Source organism: Crocodylus porosus, unplaced genomic scaffold, assembly GCF_001723895.1.
Source record: "Crocodylus porosus isolate Cpor-Errol unplaced genomic scaffold, CroPor_comp1, whole genome shotgun sequence".
Lineage (NCBI taxonomy): Eukaryota > Metazoa > Chordata > Crocodylia > Crocodylidae > Crocodylus > Crocodylus porosus.
In genome coordinates, this window is record NW_017728906.1 from 34,836,371 (window position 1) to 34,853,335 (window position 16,965).

The 16,965-nt window shown below is 44.3% G+C and overlaps 2 protein-coding genes across 2 annotated transcripts in view; one reads left to right on the plus strand and one right to left on the minus strand.

Annotated features, from left to right (window-relative positions):
* Positions 1–4,984, plus strand: part of MRAP (melanocortin 2 receptor accessory protein) — an 18,353-nt gene extending 13,369 nt beyond the window's left edge. The window contains exon 3 of the mRNA XM_019528824.1: positions 4,497–4,984. Coding sequence (XP_019384369.1) covers positions 4,497–4,548 — 52 coding nt within the window. The 3' untranslated portion in view covers positions 4,549–4,984. The remainder of the gene's footprint in view (positions 1–4,496) is intronic.
* Positions 4,985–14,711: 9,727 nt separating this feature from the next.
* Positions 14,712–16,965, minus strand: part of URB1 (URB1 ribosome biogenesis 1 homolog (S. cerevisiae)) — a gene marked incomplete at its 5' end in the record, with an annotated part of 72,743 nt that continues 70,489 nt past the window's right edge. Inside the window, one exon of the mRNA XM_019557106.1 lies at positions 14,712–16,205. Coding sequence (XP_019412651.1) covers positions 16,000–16,205 — 206 coding nt within the window. The remainder of the gene's footprint in view (positions 16,206–16,965) is intronic.

Sequence of the window (16,965 nt, forward strand, 5' to 3'; positions counted from 1 at the left end):
AGGGGGAGGACGGGGACAGACGGGGACTGGATTGAACCCTGTGTACCAGGATCAGGCCCTGGGACCTGGCACTGCCCCATCCCTTGATCCACAGGGGCCCAGGACTGCCCTCTTCCAGCGTGCTGGGATTGGGTCCCCTCGTGCCACCCGTGCTGGGAATGGGCCCTGGGGCCCAGTGCCACCCCTGTCTGGCCCTCTGTGCTGGCCTCAGACACCCAATCCTGCACACAGGGCCCAGGGCTCCCCACAGGTTCAGAAATCTGGTGGTGGAAGAGGAGTGCCACCACTCCCCTGCTGCCAAATTTCTGGACCCATAGGGAGTCCTATTGGCCAGATGGCATGGGCCTGTGGGCTGGATCTGGCTGAGCACCCCATGGGCTAGATAAACAGGTTCAGAAATAATACCTGTGCTGTCAAGCTGTGAAGGTGCTATTTGCAGTGTCCGCTACAGTACACAGCTATTTTGCCTTGGTTAGGAACAGACAGATCAAAAGATCCCAACAGTTAAAAAAAGACTCTCAAGAGCAATGATTCCCAGCTGGGGACCTGAGGCATTCTGGGATGCTACCAGATTCTGTGAAGGTTGCTGTGGTGTGAGGGGATAAGCAGAAAACTAAATATGTAAAAAAACACAAAGGGGATAAATAGGCTCAGACTTGCTGCTGCATCCCCCACCCCTGACTGACCAGCCCCTCTACAAGGAGGTAAGCATTGTAATAATATATATACACACACATATACATACACATACCCACACACACAGACACGTATACACACACACATACACACACATACATATATATACGTACACGCATACACATACACACATATATATACATACACACACATATAGAAATACATATATATACATGCACACACGCGCACACACATACACATACACAAACACACGCGCACACACACACACACATTTTTTAAATTGGGTGTTGTTCAATTTACAGAAATAATGGAGGATGCCTTGAGACCAAAAAGGTTGAAAACCACGAGAATGACAGGAGGGAGTAGCTGTTTGGGAGCTGCTCAGACCAAATGGCAGACTGAGAGACAGGATTGGTGGGATAGGTCTAAAGATAGGCCTATGAAAGCTTTAGGTGAAACCCTTCAAGAATACAGGCCTTTCATTATTTTTTTCTCCTATACTGTGCTGTAATGCTCCTGTTTAGGTTTAACAGTCACTTTTGGAAAGTCCATTCAGTCCAAAGGGAGAGAATTGTAGGGTTCCTCTCCAGGACAGGTAAAGGCAAGAAGTCTAACACCTAGGGCCCAGAGTATTTAGACAGACAAAGCAGAGGTATTGGTACTAGAGATGTGAACAGTTAAATATTTAAACATTTAACCGTTCACATATTGGTAAACAGTAATAACCAGGGATCCTGGTTTTCTCTATTTAAAAATCACAAATTCTCTGATAAAAAATATATTGCAAACTCTCTGATAAAACCCCCAAAATACATGTTTCCACAATTAAAATTAAATCCCTGTATGCAAGTATCAGTTGAACACAATGTTTCATTGATATATTTACAATTTTAAAGCAATTTGGAGGCCTACCAGTTCCTCAATCACTATAATAAAATCAATTGTAAATACATATACATTTTAGTGTTTGATTTTGGGTTTTTTTAATCATGGGAAATCAGAGCTCCCCCAGGCCCATGCACCTTAAAATGAGGAAAATCTGCATTTTACCACATTTTTCTGTGGCAAACAGAAAGCCCGGCTCCCTAGTAATAATTTACCGGTTATTATTTAGCATGGGGCAGGGAGAGAAGTGACACGGTGCCCTAAAAGTGGCAGGGCAGGCAGGAGGGAGGGAAAGGAGGAAGGATTAGTACCTAGGCAGGCAGGAGGGAGTGAGGAGGTGGGGAAGTGGCAGGAGAGCTGCAAGGGGCCTTATCCTTCTTGTGGCAGTTAACCCATAACATTAGGGGAGTTTAAACGGATATGCAATTAATCATCATTTACATCCCTAATTGGTACAGCCAGCCCTGTATATGTGACTCACTGTGTGTAGAGGTACAATTACTTCCCTACTCCCTTCTTTATCTATCCAAGGATCACATCAGCCCTTTTTGCCACAAGATTGTACCGCAAGCTCATGTTCACTTTTGTCCAGCATGACCTCTAGATCAGAGTCATTTTCTTCTACAACACAGTCCCCCATTTAGCAGTATGGCCTGGATTCCTTGTTCTTGAATATATAACTCTGCATCTGATAACATTAAAATACATTCTGTTTGAATGGGCCCAATTTACCAAGATAAAACTCCCCTGGAAGGAGGTGTTTAGTCTTCAGGGGCTTGAAACCCAGCTACAGGTGATCAGCAGCTAATAATCTGCCTGGCTTGAAGCCTGCGAACCAGCTGAAACTGATGCCTAGGTAATGAGGGTGGAACTACAAAGAGGGTTAAGAGCTCCTGAAGCAGAAGGCAAAGAGGCTGTGGTGCTGAGAGATGCAGAGAGCCAGCATTACTCTCAAGTTCTGAAGGAAAACAGCCGTCTTGTTTGCCAGAGGGCTGGTTTGCTTGCTGTCACTGTGTAAAATAAACTGATGAGGGTGAGCACCAGCTCCCCTGTATCAGGAAGTGGTATAAGTGGCCCACTTGCATCCTGGACCTATGTATTCCTTGCCATTCTACCAAGCTCTGTTTCAGCTGCAAAACATATCATTTATGATTATATGTTCACTTTGAGATAATTGACAAAAATGTTCAGAAGCTTCAGGCCGCTGGGAAATCTCACTGGAAACATATGCCACTTGATGATCATTAGCCACTGACAGTTACTCTTTGAGATGTCAATTAGCCAGTGCTTAATCAATTTAATGTGCGCTTCATTGTGGAATGCTAATTTTTAATCAAACTGCCTTGCAGTGTTAAATCAAATGCCTTACAAAAATCTAAGTACTTTACATGTTTGCACTACCCTTTATTACTCAAATTCATCAACCCCTCATGGAATTAAATTAGGTTTGTTTAACAAAAACCTGTTTTCCATTAAACTGTATTGATTGGCATTAATTAAATTCCTATCCTTTAATCTGTTTTGATATTATCCCACATTAGATTTTTTGTTATTTTTGCCTGCAATTGATATCTTAATCACTTACTTGCAGTGATCCAGGTCAACCCACTTGTCTTTTGTAATGTCAGCCCAGCAGTGTGCCTTTTGGATAGAGTAGGATATAAATCAAATAAATACATACATTAGCACTCTTTCAGTCTGCTAGGCTGACCCTGGTATTCCAAGGTTAATTAAAATTAACATCAACAGGGCAGTGAGCTCCTCAACCAATTCTAAGGACTTTTGGATGCAAGTTAGCCAGAGCAACTATTTTAAAAATACTACTGTTTCCTTGTAGATGTTAATACCCCATTTGGTCATTAATACACCAGACTATGCTTAAAGAACCTCAAGTGGTAACAGGACATCACCCTGCCTCTTTCCAAATAGAGAAAGGGAATCATTATTAATTCTATTTGCATTGTAACAAAAATTCCCATCTCTATCTAGGAATGGGCCTATGCCATTCCAAGAAGTTGCTGTTCCTCCACTTTTGCTATCCTTATTGCCAGCCATGGATTCTTCCCTTCCATTTTCCTAAGCAAGCAATCAACATAAGTTAGAATAGTTTCCCTTTTATGTATCAACTCTTTTAGTTGCTGCCTTATTTTGCCACTCTCATCAATGGTCTTTAGTCAAAGTTGTCCCCCCTATTTAATGTGATAGTAGGGCTTTTTGCCTTCTTAAGGAAGTCCCAATTATCATTCATTCTCTAAGTTTTGTCTCCCTGTGAATTTTGGTCACAAATTTTCCTGAGCTTTGAAAACTAGCTCTTTTTGAGGCATTGTATACTATGTAATTGAGATTTCTCTGCATGCCAGGATTGGGCTCTGGGGCCTGGTACCACTCCTGCATGCCAAGATCAAGTCCCAAGGCCTTGTACTGCCCCCTTGTGCCAGGATTGGCCCCACACCACCCCACCTGGTGCCACATGCTGGGATTGGTCCTGGGAGCCTGTACTGTCCCTGCCTGGTCCTCTGTACTAGAATGTGGGATCAGGGCCTCATGCCGGGATCATCTCCCAGGGCCCTGCACCTCCCCCATGCACAGGGCCCAAATCTCCGGCCTGCAGGTCTCCTCACAGGTCTGGAAATTTGGCAGCAAGGAAGCAGTGGCACCACTTGAATGCTGCCAAATTTTTGGACCCATGGGGAGCCCTGCAGGCTGACAACATGGCACCGTGGGCCAAAACTAGCCCATGAGCCGGGGTTGAGCAGCCCTAGCCTATACAATGACCAGCTGCTTAGTGTAATACTATTATACATCTTTATCCATAATAATGAGATCCAAAACAAAGTTTCCCCTGTGCTGGGTATGATTTGTGTGTTAGAGGTGAGATCTGCATGAAATCTATGGTGTGTCTTCCAAACTGAAGTGTCCCATAACATCACAGTTACTCTTTCTACACATTACAGACAGGTGGCTATAAATAACCGGGAAGAAGAAAACAGCTCCAGTGGTGACTGATTCACATAGAAGATCAGCCAGACAGATTCAGATTTGATCCCTTCTGAAACACATCCTTCTCTCTCAGATGAAACGGACATGCATGGAAGTACCTCAGGCTGAGCTAGAACTGGAAGCAGATTCCACAAAAATAGACATGATGTTGTAACAGGAATTGAAAAAAATCAGTACTTTTGATATTATTACATATAGATAAAATGAATTTACCCTATGTACTCAAATATGAAATGAGGTCATCCCCCCACCAATCTTCATAGGGAAAAAAAGCTCCTCATCTTACATTCTTACAAGGAAACCTGATTTAAAACACTGACTATCACCAAACTGCTGCCAGAAGCAGCATGTGCTTAGTAATGCAAACCCACTATGAAGTTGATTAAATGAAGCCAGTACTGCATATGGCTATAAAACCTAGGACCCATATTGGGCAACCATACTGATGAGAACCTTTCATTTTATTTTGGTCCTTAAAAAAAATGGGTCGGTGTTGCCACCACAGGGAACTGGCATCAGGCCTGGGGCCACTGCAATACTAGACTGGCACTGGGAGGGCCAGAGCTAGCCCCACAACACCCTCCCTCTGGTGCCAAAAATGCTGCATCTTAGCCTAGGATCTTAGCCAAAAAATTGATCTTAGCCAAAACAGCCGAGATGCCTATCAATTATTTTTTAAATTTCATGCCTTAAGCTGAATCAGCCAAATCAGTTCCAAATTCTATCAGCTGAGCAGAGCTCAATCATTCAAGTTTGTGTGGTGTTACCACTGGCAAGTATCCTACTTCCCAGATTCTTCAGCCTAGGGCTTCAGGTATTCCCAGATCCATGGTAGGCATCAAGCCCCAAGGTAGGTTCAAGCCCCAAGCCTGGAGGCCTCGGAGTTCAAATACCCCCTAGGTAAAAGGCTGACGAAACAAGCTAGAAGCCTGAGAGCAATATCCCATCACCATAAATTGTATAGCCAAGATCCTCCATTGGTAGGTGTTAGTAGACTCTTGCAGGGGTCAGCCTGCTTTCAGTGCAAGGGACAGACATTCATCCTCAACTACACTGAGTCATTCAAGGCCAACAAGGGTAACTCCCCTGCCAGATCAGTAAAACCACCTGGGACAAAACCATCATCATGGTATCTCCCCTACTAGCAACTCATCTGAATAGAATATACCATAGTGCCTATTAAGCACAGTTCCCCTCAGCGCTGAGTCTTTTCATGTCATGGTGAGCCACTGCACTGAATAGTAGTAAATACATTTTGACTTCCTCTTCACTCTCACAGGTGAGCTGCACCTTTCTTTCCCATTTCCAACAACTCCTGTTTCTTCACCAGGCTTAAATGTCTGCCAAACAGGGCCCCAAATAGTTCACAGTTGTTTTTTGGGTTTTTTTCAAAACTTATACATAGATTCATAGACTGTAAGGGGCTGGAAGGGACCTCAGGAGATCATTGGGTCCAGCCCCCTGCACCAAGCAGGAAAGACTACTGGGATGAGGTGACCCCAGCAAGGTGATTGTCCAGTCTCTTCTTGAAGATATCCAGGGTAGGTGATTATACCACCTCTGGAAGGAGCTTATTTCACAGTCTGGAAACCCTAGTTGTGAACTAGATTTTCCTAATGTTGAGCCTGAAATGGTCTTCCAGGAGTTTATGACCATTACTCCTAGTTTTCCCCAAGGGTGCCCTGGTGAAGAGTTGTTCATCGAGCCCTCGATGTACACCCCTGATGTAGTGGTAAGCTGCTATCAAGTCCCCTCTCAGCCTTCTCTTTTTCAGACTGAAGAGTCCCAGATCCTTCAGCCTTTCCTCATATGGCTTGCCATGCACATCTCTGATCATACAGGTGGCTCTTCTCTGGACTCTCTCAAGCTTTACCACATTCTCATTAAAGTGTGGTGCCCAGAGCTTGATGCAGTACTCCAGCTGCAGTCTCACCAATGGCAAGCAGTGGGAGAATCACTTCTTTGGTTTTGCTGGAGATGCATCGATTGATGTATGCCAGGGTATTGCTAGCCCTGCTGGCTACAGCGCTGCACTGCCAGCTCATGTTCATACCATGGTCAGTTATTACTTCTAGGTCCCTTTCATTCGTAGTGCTGGTCAGGCTGGCTTTGACAAGTCTGTAGGCATGCAGGGGATTGTTCATTCCCAGGTGGAGCACTTCATATTTCTCAAAGTTGAACTTCATCTGGTTCCAGTCCGCCCAACCTGCAAGCCTATCTAGGTCCGCCTGTATCTGCAGCCTATCTTCAAGCGTGACCACGCTTCCCCATAACTTGGTGTCGTCCATGAACTTGGCCAGGGAGCTCTTCACCAAATCATTGATGGAGTTGTTGAATAGCACTGGCCCAAGCACCAATCCCTGCAGGACACCATTGGCCACGTCCTGCCAAGATGGCACAAATCTGTTCATTAGAACTCTCTGGGTCCTGCCCTGCAGCCAGTTTCCTTCTCACCTGACTATCTCGCAGTCAACCCCACAGTCTTCCAATTTTCTTGTGAGAATATCGTGGGATGCCAGATAAAAAGTTGTTTGGAAGTCAACTTTATATAATGTCAACCTCCTCTCTCTTATCTAGGTGGTGAATCACTTGATCGTAAAAAGAGATGAGGTTGGTAAGACAAGACCTGCCCAGGATGAAGCCATATTGGCTCTCATACAGAATCTTACCTTCTGCAACTCTACTGCACATAGGCTCCTTAATGAAGTTTTCCAGGATTTTCCCTGAAATAGGTGTTAGGCCTAAATGAGACTTATAAAGCTAGACACCCAGCTAAACTGCCTGATTCTAAGAAGTTTAAAACCACCTTAGATCTTGAGAACAATGAATATTGTAAAATTACTTTAAAAAATACCAAGGCTAGCTTCTGCTTTCAGTCACATGGCAGATAAATCTGTGGCAGGGCTGAGACCATGATGACTTCCTCCACAAGATGATATAGAAATATGAAATTAGACCTCACATCCTGTAAAGCAGTGGATTGTGCTTATCTTTATACTCAAATGTTGTCCTGGTGTCGTACCAATTTATTTATCTTCTGTTTTAATTCTGAAATAATTAGAAGGAAAATACTAAAATTCTGTATGGCAACTAGGAATTTGTATCTGATTGCTATAGCTATTGAAGCAAAATTGAGTTTAGTCTATCACTATAGAGTGAAAAAGAGAGGGTGGTGTCAACACCATGTTGGCAACTCTTGTGATTCTTCACAAGTTGAAGATTTTAGCAGGCAGTGGAGTCAGTCTTGTAAGAACAATGGGAATTCAAGCCTTCTGCTGAACTTCACAACTATTTGGAAGAAACCCCCCTCATCAGCTGCTATCCCCACTTCCATACCTTATGGAGGAAGAGAAACCAATTGGATCAGCTGCAAGAGGTAAGCCAAGCTGTCCATCTTCATCAGGTGCCTGAGAAATGTCTAGGTAGAGAAGAGAAGGGAAAAACAGTAGGAGGGAAAAGCTCAGCGTGGCATCACTCCCTTTGACCCTCCTGTGAATCAGGGGTCAGTCTGCTTCTCCTTCTCCCATCCATGAAAACAAGACAAATAGGTAAAAATACATTTGAGCAGCAGCTACCCCTGCCACTAGACTTGAGAAGGGAAAGATGAGCCTGCTGAAAACTTTCTTCTAGGCCTGGGTCACAGAATGAAGAGCTTAAATATTGTGGGGAAACAGAAAGGAGGCTGAGGAGAGCAGAACTGATACGGGGGTGCAGATTTCTTTGTGGGAGAAAGAGAGAGAGCACACATTTACTATATTTTCTGCGTAGAGGTTGACAGTGTAGAAGTCGACTGCATATTTACAAAAAAGTTAGGATTTTTGTAACTCTGTTGCATAAGTTGACCCTGCCTCAGTGTGCATGGCGCTGGAAGCCCAGGTGAGCTGGTAAGGTGGTGTGCTGGCAGGCTCCCAGGAAGTTGAATTGGGCCCCTAGGAGCTTGGGCACTGGCAGCCCACCTGTCTGGCCCTGGGGGGATGCCACTGTCACAAAGGGAAGGACCGGGCCCCCCCTGCAGCTCAGGGGCTGCCCGGCCCAGTACCAACTCACCCCCGAGCTGTGGGGCAGGCAGGGATACTCTGCCAAAAGCAGCATCAGGCCCCTCACCACTTCTGACTTCAGCAAGCTCCTGCAGCCAGCAGGACACCTGGTACTGCCTGGGAAGGAGCTGGCTTGCCCCTGGTGCAGCATGGGGTGTTGGGTGGAGGGCAAGGCTGGCCCTGCCTGACACCCATAGACTCCCTCCACCCCTGCATGATACCCTGCACTGCACATGGGGCAAGCCAGCCCCTTCCTGGGCAGCACCAGACGTCCTGCTGGCTGCAGGAGCCTACTTTCAAGCAGAAGCAGCAAGGGGCTCAATCCTTCCTGTTGCAGAGCCACCCTGCCTGCCACAGGGCCAGGGGGCAAGCTACCTGCAGGTCAAGCGGGGGCTGCAGGAGCAGGCAGTCCTTCCCTTCGCCACAGTGGCATCTTCTGGGTGGGCTGCCAGTGGGCTTCATGCTACCCAAGCTGCCAGGGGGGGTCCAAGGCAGCACCACTCACAGGGCATGGTGTATAAGTCAAAGTTGAATTTTAAGAGGTTAAAATTTGGCTTCAAAACTCAACTTATACACTGTGAAATATGGTAATTGGAATGCCAGGATCTCGAGGGAAGCTGGATGCTCCATACCATGAGACAATAAGAGCTCCTCCAATGAAGGCCAGAATAATCTTATGCATTATCTTTCAGACTATGGGCAACACACAAGCACGCACACACTTCAGGTGGGTGGGCAGGAGTGTTAAAAAGAAAATTCAAAGCCAACAGTAGTGGGTGGGCAGAAGAGTAGAAAAAAATCAAAACCAGCACTTTATACATTTTTCAAAGCAAGTCTCATCATTAACTTTTGGAAAGAGAGTGCCACAGCTTCCTTTTTTAAAAGCAAGGTGACTGTTACCACTGGTTGGCCCACTGGTTGAGTCAGACAGTCACAGATCCAGTTTAAAAAAAAAGACTGGAAAGTCAAGGCAGATTGTTAGCAGGGAACTGTCAAACCACATATGTCTTCAGGTGGGCCATGGAGATGGTCACATCAGTTTTCTCCTCTTTCTCAAATGTACTGATTTGACAAGTGCTGTCTTGGCAGTGTTCCTAGATGATGTATTAAAAAAAACCTTTTGGGGGAAAAATCCTGGCCATGTTTAAGGAAGTGACAAAACTCCCATTTTTCTTCAGCAGGATGATAATTTTATCCTTGATGTTTTTGTTAGTGACAAATAAAGATCAATGCATCGGTTGTCTTATTCAGCCCTTAAGGCTCCTAATCGGCCCAGAAATTTGGGGGCAGAAGCTGGGATCTGTTACAGAATTTGGGGCTACGGGGCCTTTGGGGATGGCTTTCAGCAGCAGGGAAGTGAATGACAGTTGTGTAGATGATAGCGCTGCTTGCCCTCCTGCTACATCCAAGTCTGGATCCAGCCAAGGGCAGCGGAGAGTTTGACACCCCTGCCATAGAGTTTAAGGGGATTTCTGAAATGTGTTAATGCTTTTCCTCTTGCTGGTCTTCTTTTATTAGGTAAAACGCAATACGATTCACATGCACATCCACTGAAGATATTTGCTTTCTTTCCACATTCTGTTTAAAGCTGTTCATTGTGGCATTGAAATCGAGAGGAAATAAAATGTTTTAAAATCTACTTAAAAAGAACCCCAATATCACACAGAACAAGCCCAATCTACAAACACTTGAAGGTAGTATAAAATATACAAAAATGCAACCTCACCCCTCCCCTTTGAAAAACTAAACTGGGGAAGAGTAACTGTTTGCCTTCTCATGACATTTCCAACCATAGCCATTTAAGGGTGTCTTGGCGTCACCAATCCCTCCAGTCAGTATCTGTCTCTAGATAACTAAACCTTTGCTCTATGATTTGCCAGGAGTCACAGGCTGTGGGAATAGTACTGCCATTAGACACTGCAAACTTCAGCACTGAGACCAAGAGCAGCCTATGAGGTTCTAGTGGAAGTCTCCCATCTAAATGCCTCCCAAAAAAGACAAAATCATCCTCCTAGAACCAGCTATCCAAGCAGCCCTGAACTGTCTATTTTGTTGAAGCTTCAAGCAGATCTTCCATGTAACTAGAGTGCTCCAGCCCTGTGGACAGTTGGAAACCATTTTTGTGGCAGCAGGTTGGAATGACCTGGCTTGGATCTGAGGTGGGTCAGCACTAGGACCTAGCCACTGTCACTTCTCCCTGCTGCCTGGCTACACATGGATGAAGCTCCTGGTGTTGTCGAACATTGCTGAAGCCCCATCTTCCAGTTTGCAGACTGGATCCAGCCAGTTGCCACTCCTTGCTGTAGAGCCACCATTACTAGTTTGGAGAAACACCAATTGCTTTTTGGCATTACTCATGCACAATGGAAACTTCAATGTGCATCTGTGACCTCTGCAAAGCCCGTATAAAATTAGGGAGTCTTTTTAATGACTGCAATGATCCTCTTGTGAGCTTTGAGAAAGAGATCATTAAAGAGGCCTAAACTCTAGATAGTGAGCTGCATGGGCTGGCTGACCTCTGCACCCAGGCAGCATCCCAATGGCTTCAATGACAGATCATGCACATGTTTCTTATTGCAGGACCAGGACCAGACTTTGTAACTTTTCTTTTTTTATTCCAAATGTTGCGGTTACTTGGTTTGAAAATGAAGACTCATTTTCTTGGGCACATTTATTGCATTCACTTTTCCTATGGACTCTGCTGTTGCTATGTCTTTATTAAGAAAAAGTATTTTTCTAAAAACAAAATGTTGAATTAAATGCCCACCTGTCTAGGTTTTTTAAAGCATGTTTACCATGTTGACAGTAATAAAAACAATCATCCTAGTTCAAAAGGTCATTGAAGCTTTTGAAGATCTCCACCAGTTCATCTGCATTTTTAAAAGAACCTAATTATCACATTAATGGAACAGATTGTAGCTCACTGAGGCAGTAAGAGACTAATCCTTATTTTTAAACATTCCCTAATGGAGATTTGCATACTCCCCACTGATCAACCCATGTCAATTGCATGCCTTTCCTATGACAGACTCCAATAAATTTAACTTGTCATCTGCTTAAATTAGTTTTCTTCTTCTCTTTAATGCTATTGTAAACTCTTGCTTTTATAAAAGAGAAATAAAAGAAATGTATACAAATACATTTCCCTGCTCCTGGACTGTTTCAATAATGAGCAGAGAGAAGTAGTTAGCCATATTAATCTGAAGTTAGGCAGATGGCAGGGCAAGAGTTGCTCCTTATAGGCTAATTAGTTTATAATTAATCAATCTAAATTAGTTCAACTGCAAATTGCAACTCTGCCTTCCGTTTCAGTAATGGTAAGGCTGGAAATTATAGCAACCAGTAAAAAACAGGGGGGAGAAAGTTTTGGATGGCTGGGCTTTTCTGAATACCCAACTTAATCAGCAAAACCACAGTGTAAAGATGACACCTTGGGGGCTGATTTTGATGGAATTACTTTGGCTTTCCAATACTGTACAGATCAGCAGGTAGTGCCAATAGCCTACCATGTGTAAATGTTACACAGGAAAAGAGGCTCCAAGACACAGGGAAGGACAATAAAGTTTCATAACTGGTCACCTTAACTATTACTTTGAACCTCTATAGCACCTTTCAGCCAAAGGGTTCAAACCAACGTACATAACCAGCAGGTGTGATCAATCTGTTTTTATCAGTGTGTACAGCTACTCCTTAATGCATGTGCCACTGTAGTATGCCCACATGAAACTTATGAGGCAGTGCTGACAATATTCCTCAAGAGTGACTCTTCTAGGTTGGTAACCCTTCCAGTTTAAGATTATAACTAGGGACCTACCAAAGTCAGGTCAGCTGCCCCAAATTCTGTGATCCAAGTGCAGCGCTGGGTGCCATTTTTGTAGTGGAGTGCAGCAGCCCCCCACACCACTGATTAGCTGAGGGGCCCCAGAAGATCTCTCCAGGGAGGGGCGTCTCAGCCAGAGGCGTGAGGGACCCACTGCACTTTGCCATGAAAATCTCTCCCCCATCACTCAGGATGCCAGGGCTTCCCACCCTTTTGTTTTTGAAGCTCTTCCCACCCCACCTTGCTGCTGATTTCGTGCCTTTTCACAGTCCCCATGCTCTTTCATGGGGACCAACCCAATTCGCAGTGTCCATGAAAAATGTGAAATCATGAATTCAGTAGGTCCCTCATTATAACCCTACATATACAATTGGTTCAAAACTGATCATTAAAACATGGAGAAAACATGATGGAGAAAAACTGATCTTTTTCTCCATCATGACTCCGGTTCAAATGCATGCATGTAGAAGCTTTGTTGTTGCCGTCACTTGAAACTATGTGGCAAGCTAAAAAAGGAAAGTCACTAAACAGGGACTGAAACATTAGAATGAAAAAAGTACTCTTCAACACGCCACATAATCCTTCAAAAATATACTTTTTTTGGGTGCTGTCAATCACATCTTTCTCTGCAACCAAATCTTTCCTACGTTCATTGTTGCGTATAACAACCTTTTAAGGCAGTTGAACCCTATTGCTTGCCCTTATTTGTCATTATATTTTCCTTTCCACTTGAATGAAGAAGATTCAGATTCAGAGTATTGACAGCCTGACTTTCTTCTTCATTCTGCCTTTGCATAAGCATAAGCAACAGCAGGATGTTAGTGGCCTGTAAAGGCTGAGGAATGATGTGCTCTTAATTTCTAGCCGTGGCTAATGTTATGTCACACCACTCCGCTTTCTGATTCTAGCCATGGACAATAAGGTGGCAGTCAATTTTCTTTTTTTAAGAAAAAAAATGCATTTAACACTTTAAAATGACATATCAGGGAATATTCTAAGTGGTGTTAAGTCTTAGGTCTAAATCAGGGGTGTCCAACCTTTTTGAATGTGGGGCCAGATCACGACCTTATCACCCAGTGGGCCGGCGAGCCATATTCAAAGATCTCACAGGAAGTGGTGTCACATCAGAAGATGATGTCACGTGACCTTTGACACCAATGAAGTTGCAGGAAATGACAATGCAATGGGTCTGGAAATGTGCCTGGGGAAGTTTTCAGAAAGTATGTATGTTTGGTATGGCTTAGGAACACGACATCATTTTTCTGTGCAGGGGGTTGGACTAGATTAGGGCTGCCCAGCTGACTACCTGCAGGCCACATGTGGCCCACAAAGGGCCAGGATGTTGCCCACAGTCTACATGGGGTCTGCAAGGGGTTAATATATAGGGCAAGGGTGGGCCTGGGCAGCTACCTCTCCCACTGCTGTGCAAGGGGGAAAGGCAGAGGGGGGAGTGGTCCATGTCCTGCAAATGTAGCCTGCGTGGCTGAGGATGGGGGTCTGCATGCTGCTGGAGCAGCCTGTGCAATGAGAGGGTCCTAGGGGCCCACCCCCACAGCGTGGGATTGTGGACCTCAGATAACAGCAGCGTGTGTTGCACAAGCTGCACACTGTGGGGGTGGGCCCCTAGGACCCCCTCACTGCACGGGCTGCTCCAGCAGCATGCAGACCCCCATCCTCAGCCATGTAGGCTACATTAGCAGAATCTGAACTGCCAAGGAGGCAGCCGGACTTAAGAGTGCCTCTGGGCCCGGCTCCTCCTGCCTCCTGCCCAGCCCAGCTCCAGCAACTGTGCGCCCCGCAGCCCCGGCCCGGCCCCGAGGTGCCCCCAGCTCCACGCGGGAACTTACCTTGTGCCTCCGTACACCATGCATGCGGCCAGGGCACGGGCCATGCTGCAGCTCCCCCAGCCACACGCCAGGGGCAAGGGGCGGAGCCAAAGAAGAAGCTGCACGCACTGTCCCCAGCTCATCTAATCAGTGCGCCACGCAGCACTGATCACCAGCACTGATAAGCCTGGCCCTGCGAGGGTAAGCAGCTCCCCTCCCCTCACTGCTGTCTGGGACCCGCGGACCAGCCCTGCCCGCCTCGCCTTGCTGCTGCGGTGCCACCATGGGCCAGATAAAATGGCTTGGCAGGCAGCATGGCAGCCCGCGGGCCATATGTATGACAAGCCTGGTCTAACTCATATATCAAGTATGGCTTATTGATGGGTCCTTTGTTTAATCACAGAATTTTAATTACAAACTTGTTCTGTAGTTTTTAAAATCATATTTCAAATAGACTGATTCAAATAAAATCTATGAAACTGCAAATAAAAATTATATGAATTTATTCCAAAATATATTAACATAGAATGTAACACCATGTTTATGAATGTACTTCCATTATGAAATCTGTACAAAGTTCCAGTGCAGAGCACATATTTGATAATAAATTTAAGAATCTTGGTTTAGATTGTAAAATTTCAAATACAGCACCTGTAAGGCCCTGCATCTGAAATAGCGTGTCAAACTGCCCTTTGTTTGTCTTGTTCAAGACATATTTATTAGATTTCATAAAACATATACAATGAAAAACCTGTAATCACACAGGGCAATTATTTTGCTCCTTCTTTAGGCCAGTTTAATATTTTTGGTCTTCAGCTGAAAAAGAGAGCATCCTCTTCACAATTTCACATGTATGAACAGTACCAAACCATTACAGTTTTACTGAGAAAACAGGCAGAAGGGTCAGGTTATCAGAAAGGGTCACAGCTGTCAGAAAGAACATGATGCTAGTTACTTCCATACAAGACATCCAAGTTCATTTTCCCTTTCACTCTGCTGTAGGAGTAGGATGTGATAGAAGGATACTCACCCCAGAGCAGGAAAAGCATAAGGCAGGTTACAGCACAGATAAGAACACAAAAAGTCACTGTTCACCTATTCCATTATGGGAGAAGATAGGCTTGCCATCTTTGTTACAGTAGCTAAGACTTGCATTCTCTGGCAAACAACAAAACCAGAAGAACTCTGATACAGCTTTTAAAAAGTAATTTCATTTTCAAAAGATGCAGAATGTCACGGTTCCATAGTTTGTTGCACTTCCTTATGCTCGCTTGGACTTTATATTCCATAAGGAGTAGCTGCCGTTTGGAATGAATACTAAATCGTAATGACTAATCATATAATTACTTATTCTTTGCGTTAACTTTGGATTCTGGTAAGAGACGGTAATTGCTTTTCACTCCTCAGTTTGACACACAACGGACCTGAACTACACAAGGGACTGAACTGGAGTTCTGAGGCACTACAGTAATCAGTCTTTCCTCCTTTCCCTCTCCATTTTACAAAGTAAAATAATGTCTGTAATATAACCGACACAGAAGTTTCAGGGTCCCGCACTGTCCATATCTGAACAAATCCTGCTTGAATTTTTCAGTGCAAGGTTCATTTTGCACAGAAGTCTTTTAAGTCTCTTTCAGAATTTGTGCTTCATAGTCAACTTTTGTTTTTCACTGAAAAATAATTTAAATTTGTACATAGTGCATCTCCAAGATTTCAGCGTTACCAGCAATAATGTAAGCATCTGACATTTAAGATTAAGAGTCATTAAAGAGAATTAATGTCCCAGCACAGCTGAATTAAGTTCTTTGCAAAGTGACACAATGGATTCATCTGCTTTTTTGTGGCGTTTCCTGTCATCAGCATTTAATTTACCATCTGTACTACCACAGATCAATTTGACATGGGTTATTAATGTATCTGGTTCCTGAGCTCCAAGCCAAATGTCCCCAATGTAAACAGAAGCCAGGAATACACAGACTCCTGTGGAAAACAGAACAAAAGAAAAAGAATAAAAATAGATGTTCTTTTATTTCACAAAGCAATATGAAAAAAATATGAAAACACTAACGTTGTTCCAAAACTGTATTTTAGAAACAAAAGCTTCCTAACATCCCAACTCTGCATCTCTAAAAAAGAATCCTTTTAGTTAGCTTCTGAGCTTTTGCTAATATACAGCAAAACAGTCAGCACAGGAGCAGGCATGTATAGTGCAACTTACACACAGCAACTTGTATACTTAATCCATTCACACTTAGCCCCATAAGAAGCTGGAGGTTTTGGTTTTTTGTTTTTGTTTTTTGTTTTTTTTGGGGGGGAGGGGGAAGACGCCTGTTGTATCAAATATTCTTAGTGTAGTGGAGCTCCAATTTGTGGCTGAATCAGGCCCCACATGCCCAATCTAGGGTCTGGGGCCATGCTATCCATCCATCCTGTGGGACTCCCCACGGGTCCGGAAATTTGGCAGCAGAGAAGCAGCAATTAGCTACTACCACTTCCTCACTACCAAGTTTTCAGACCTTTAGGAAGCCCCACAGGCCGAATGACATAACTCCATGGACTGGATCTGGCCTGGGGCCAGGGTCTAAGCACCCCTGGTATAGAACATACTTATTATAACAGTCAATGGGCTGATATTTTCTAGGGAATAGTTTATCTTTCTGAAGTGACAATGATCCAAAGGTCAAGCTTTGATGAACGAAAGTAATTTAACTGCATAACAACCATTATGCATTATCCTCTG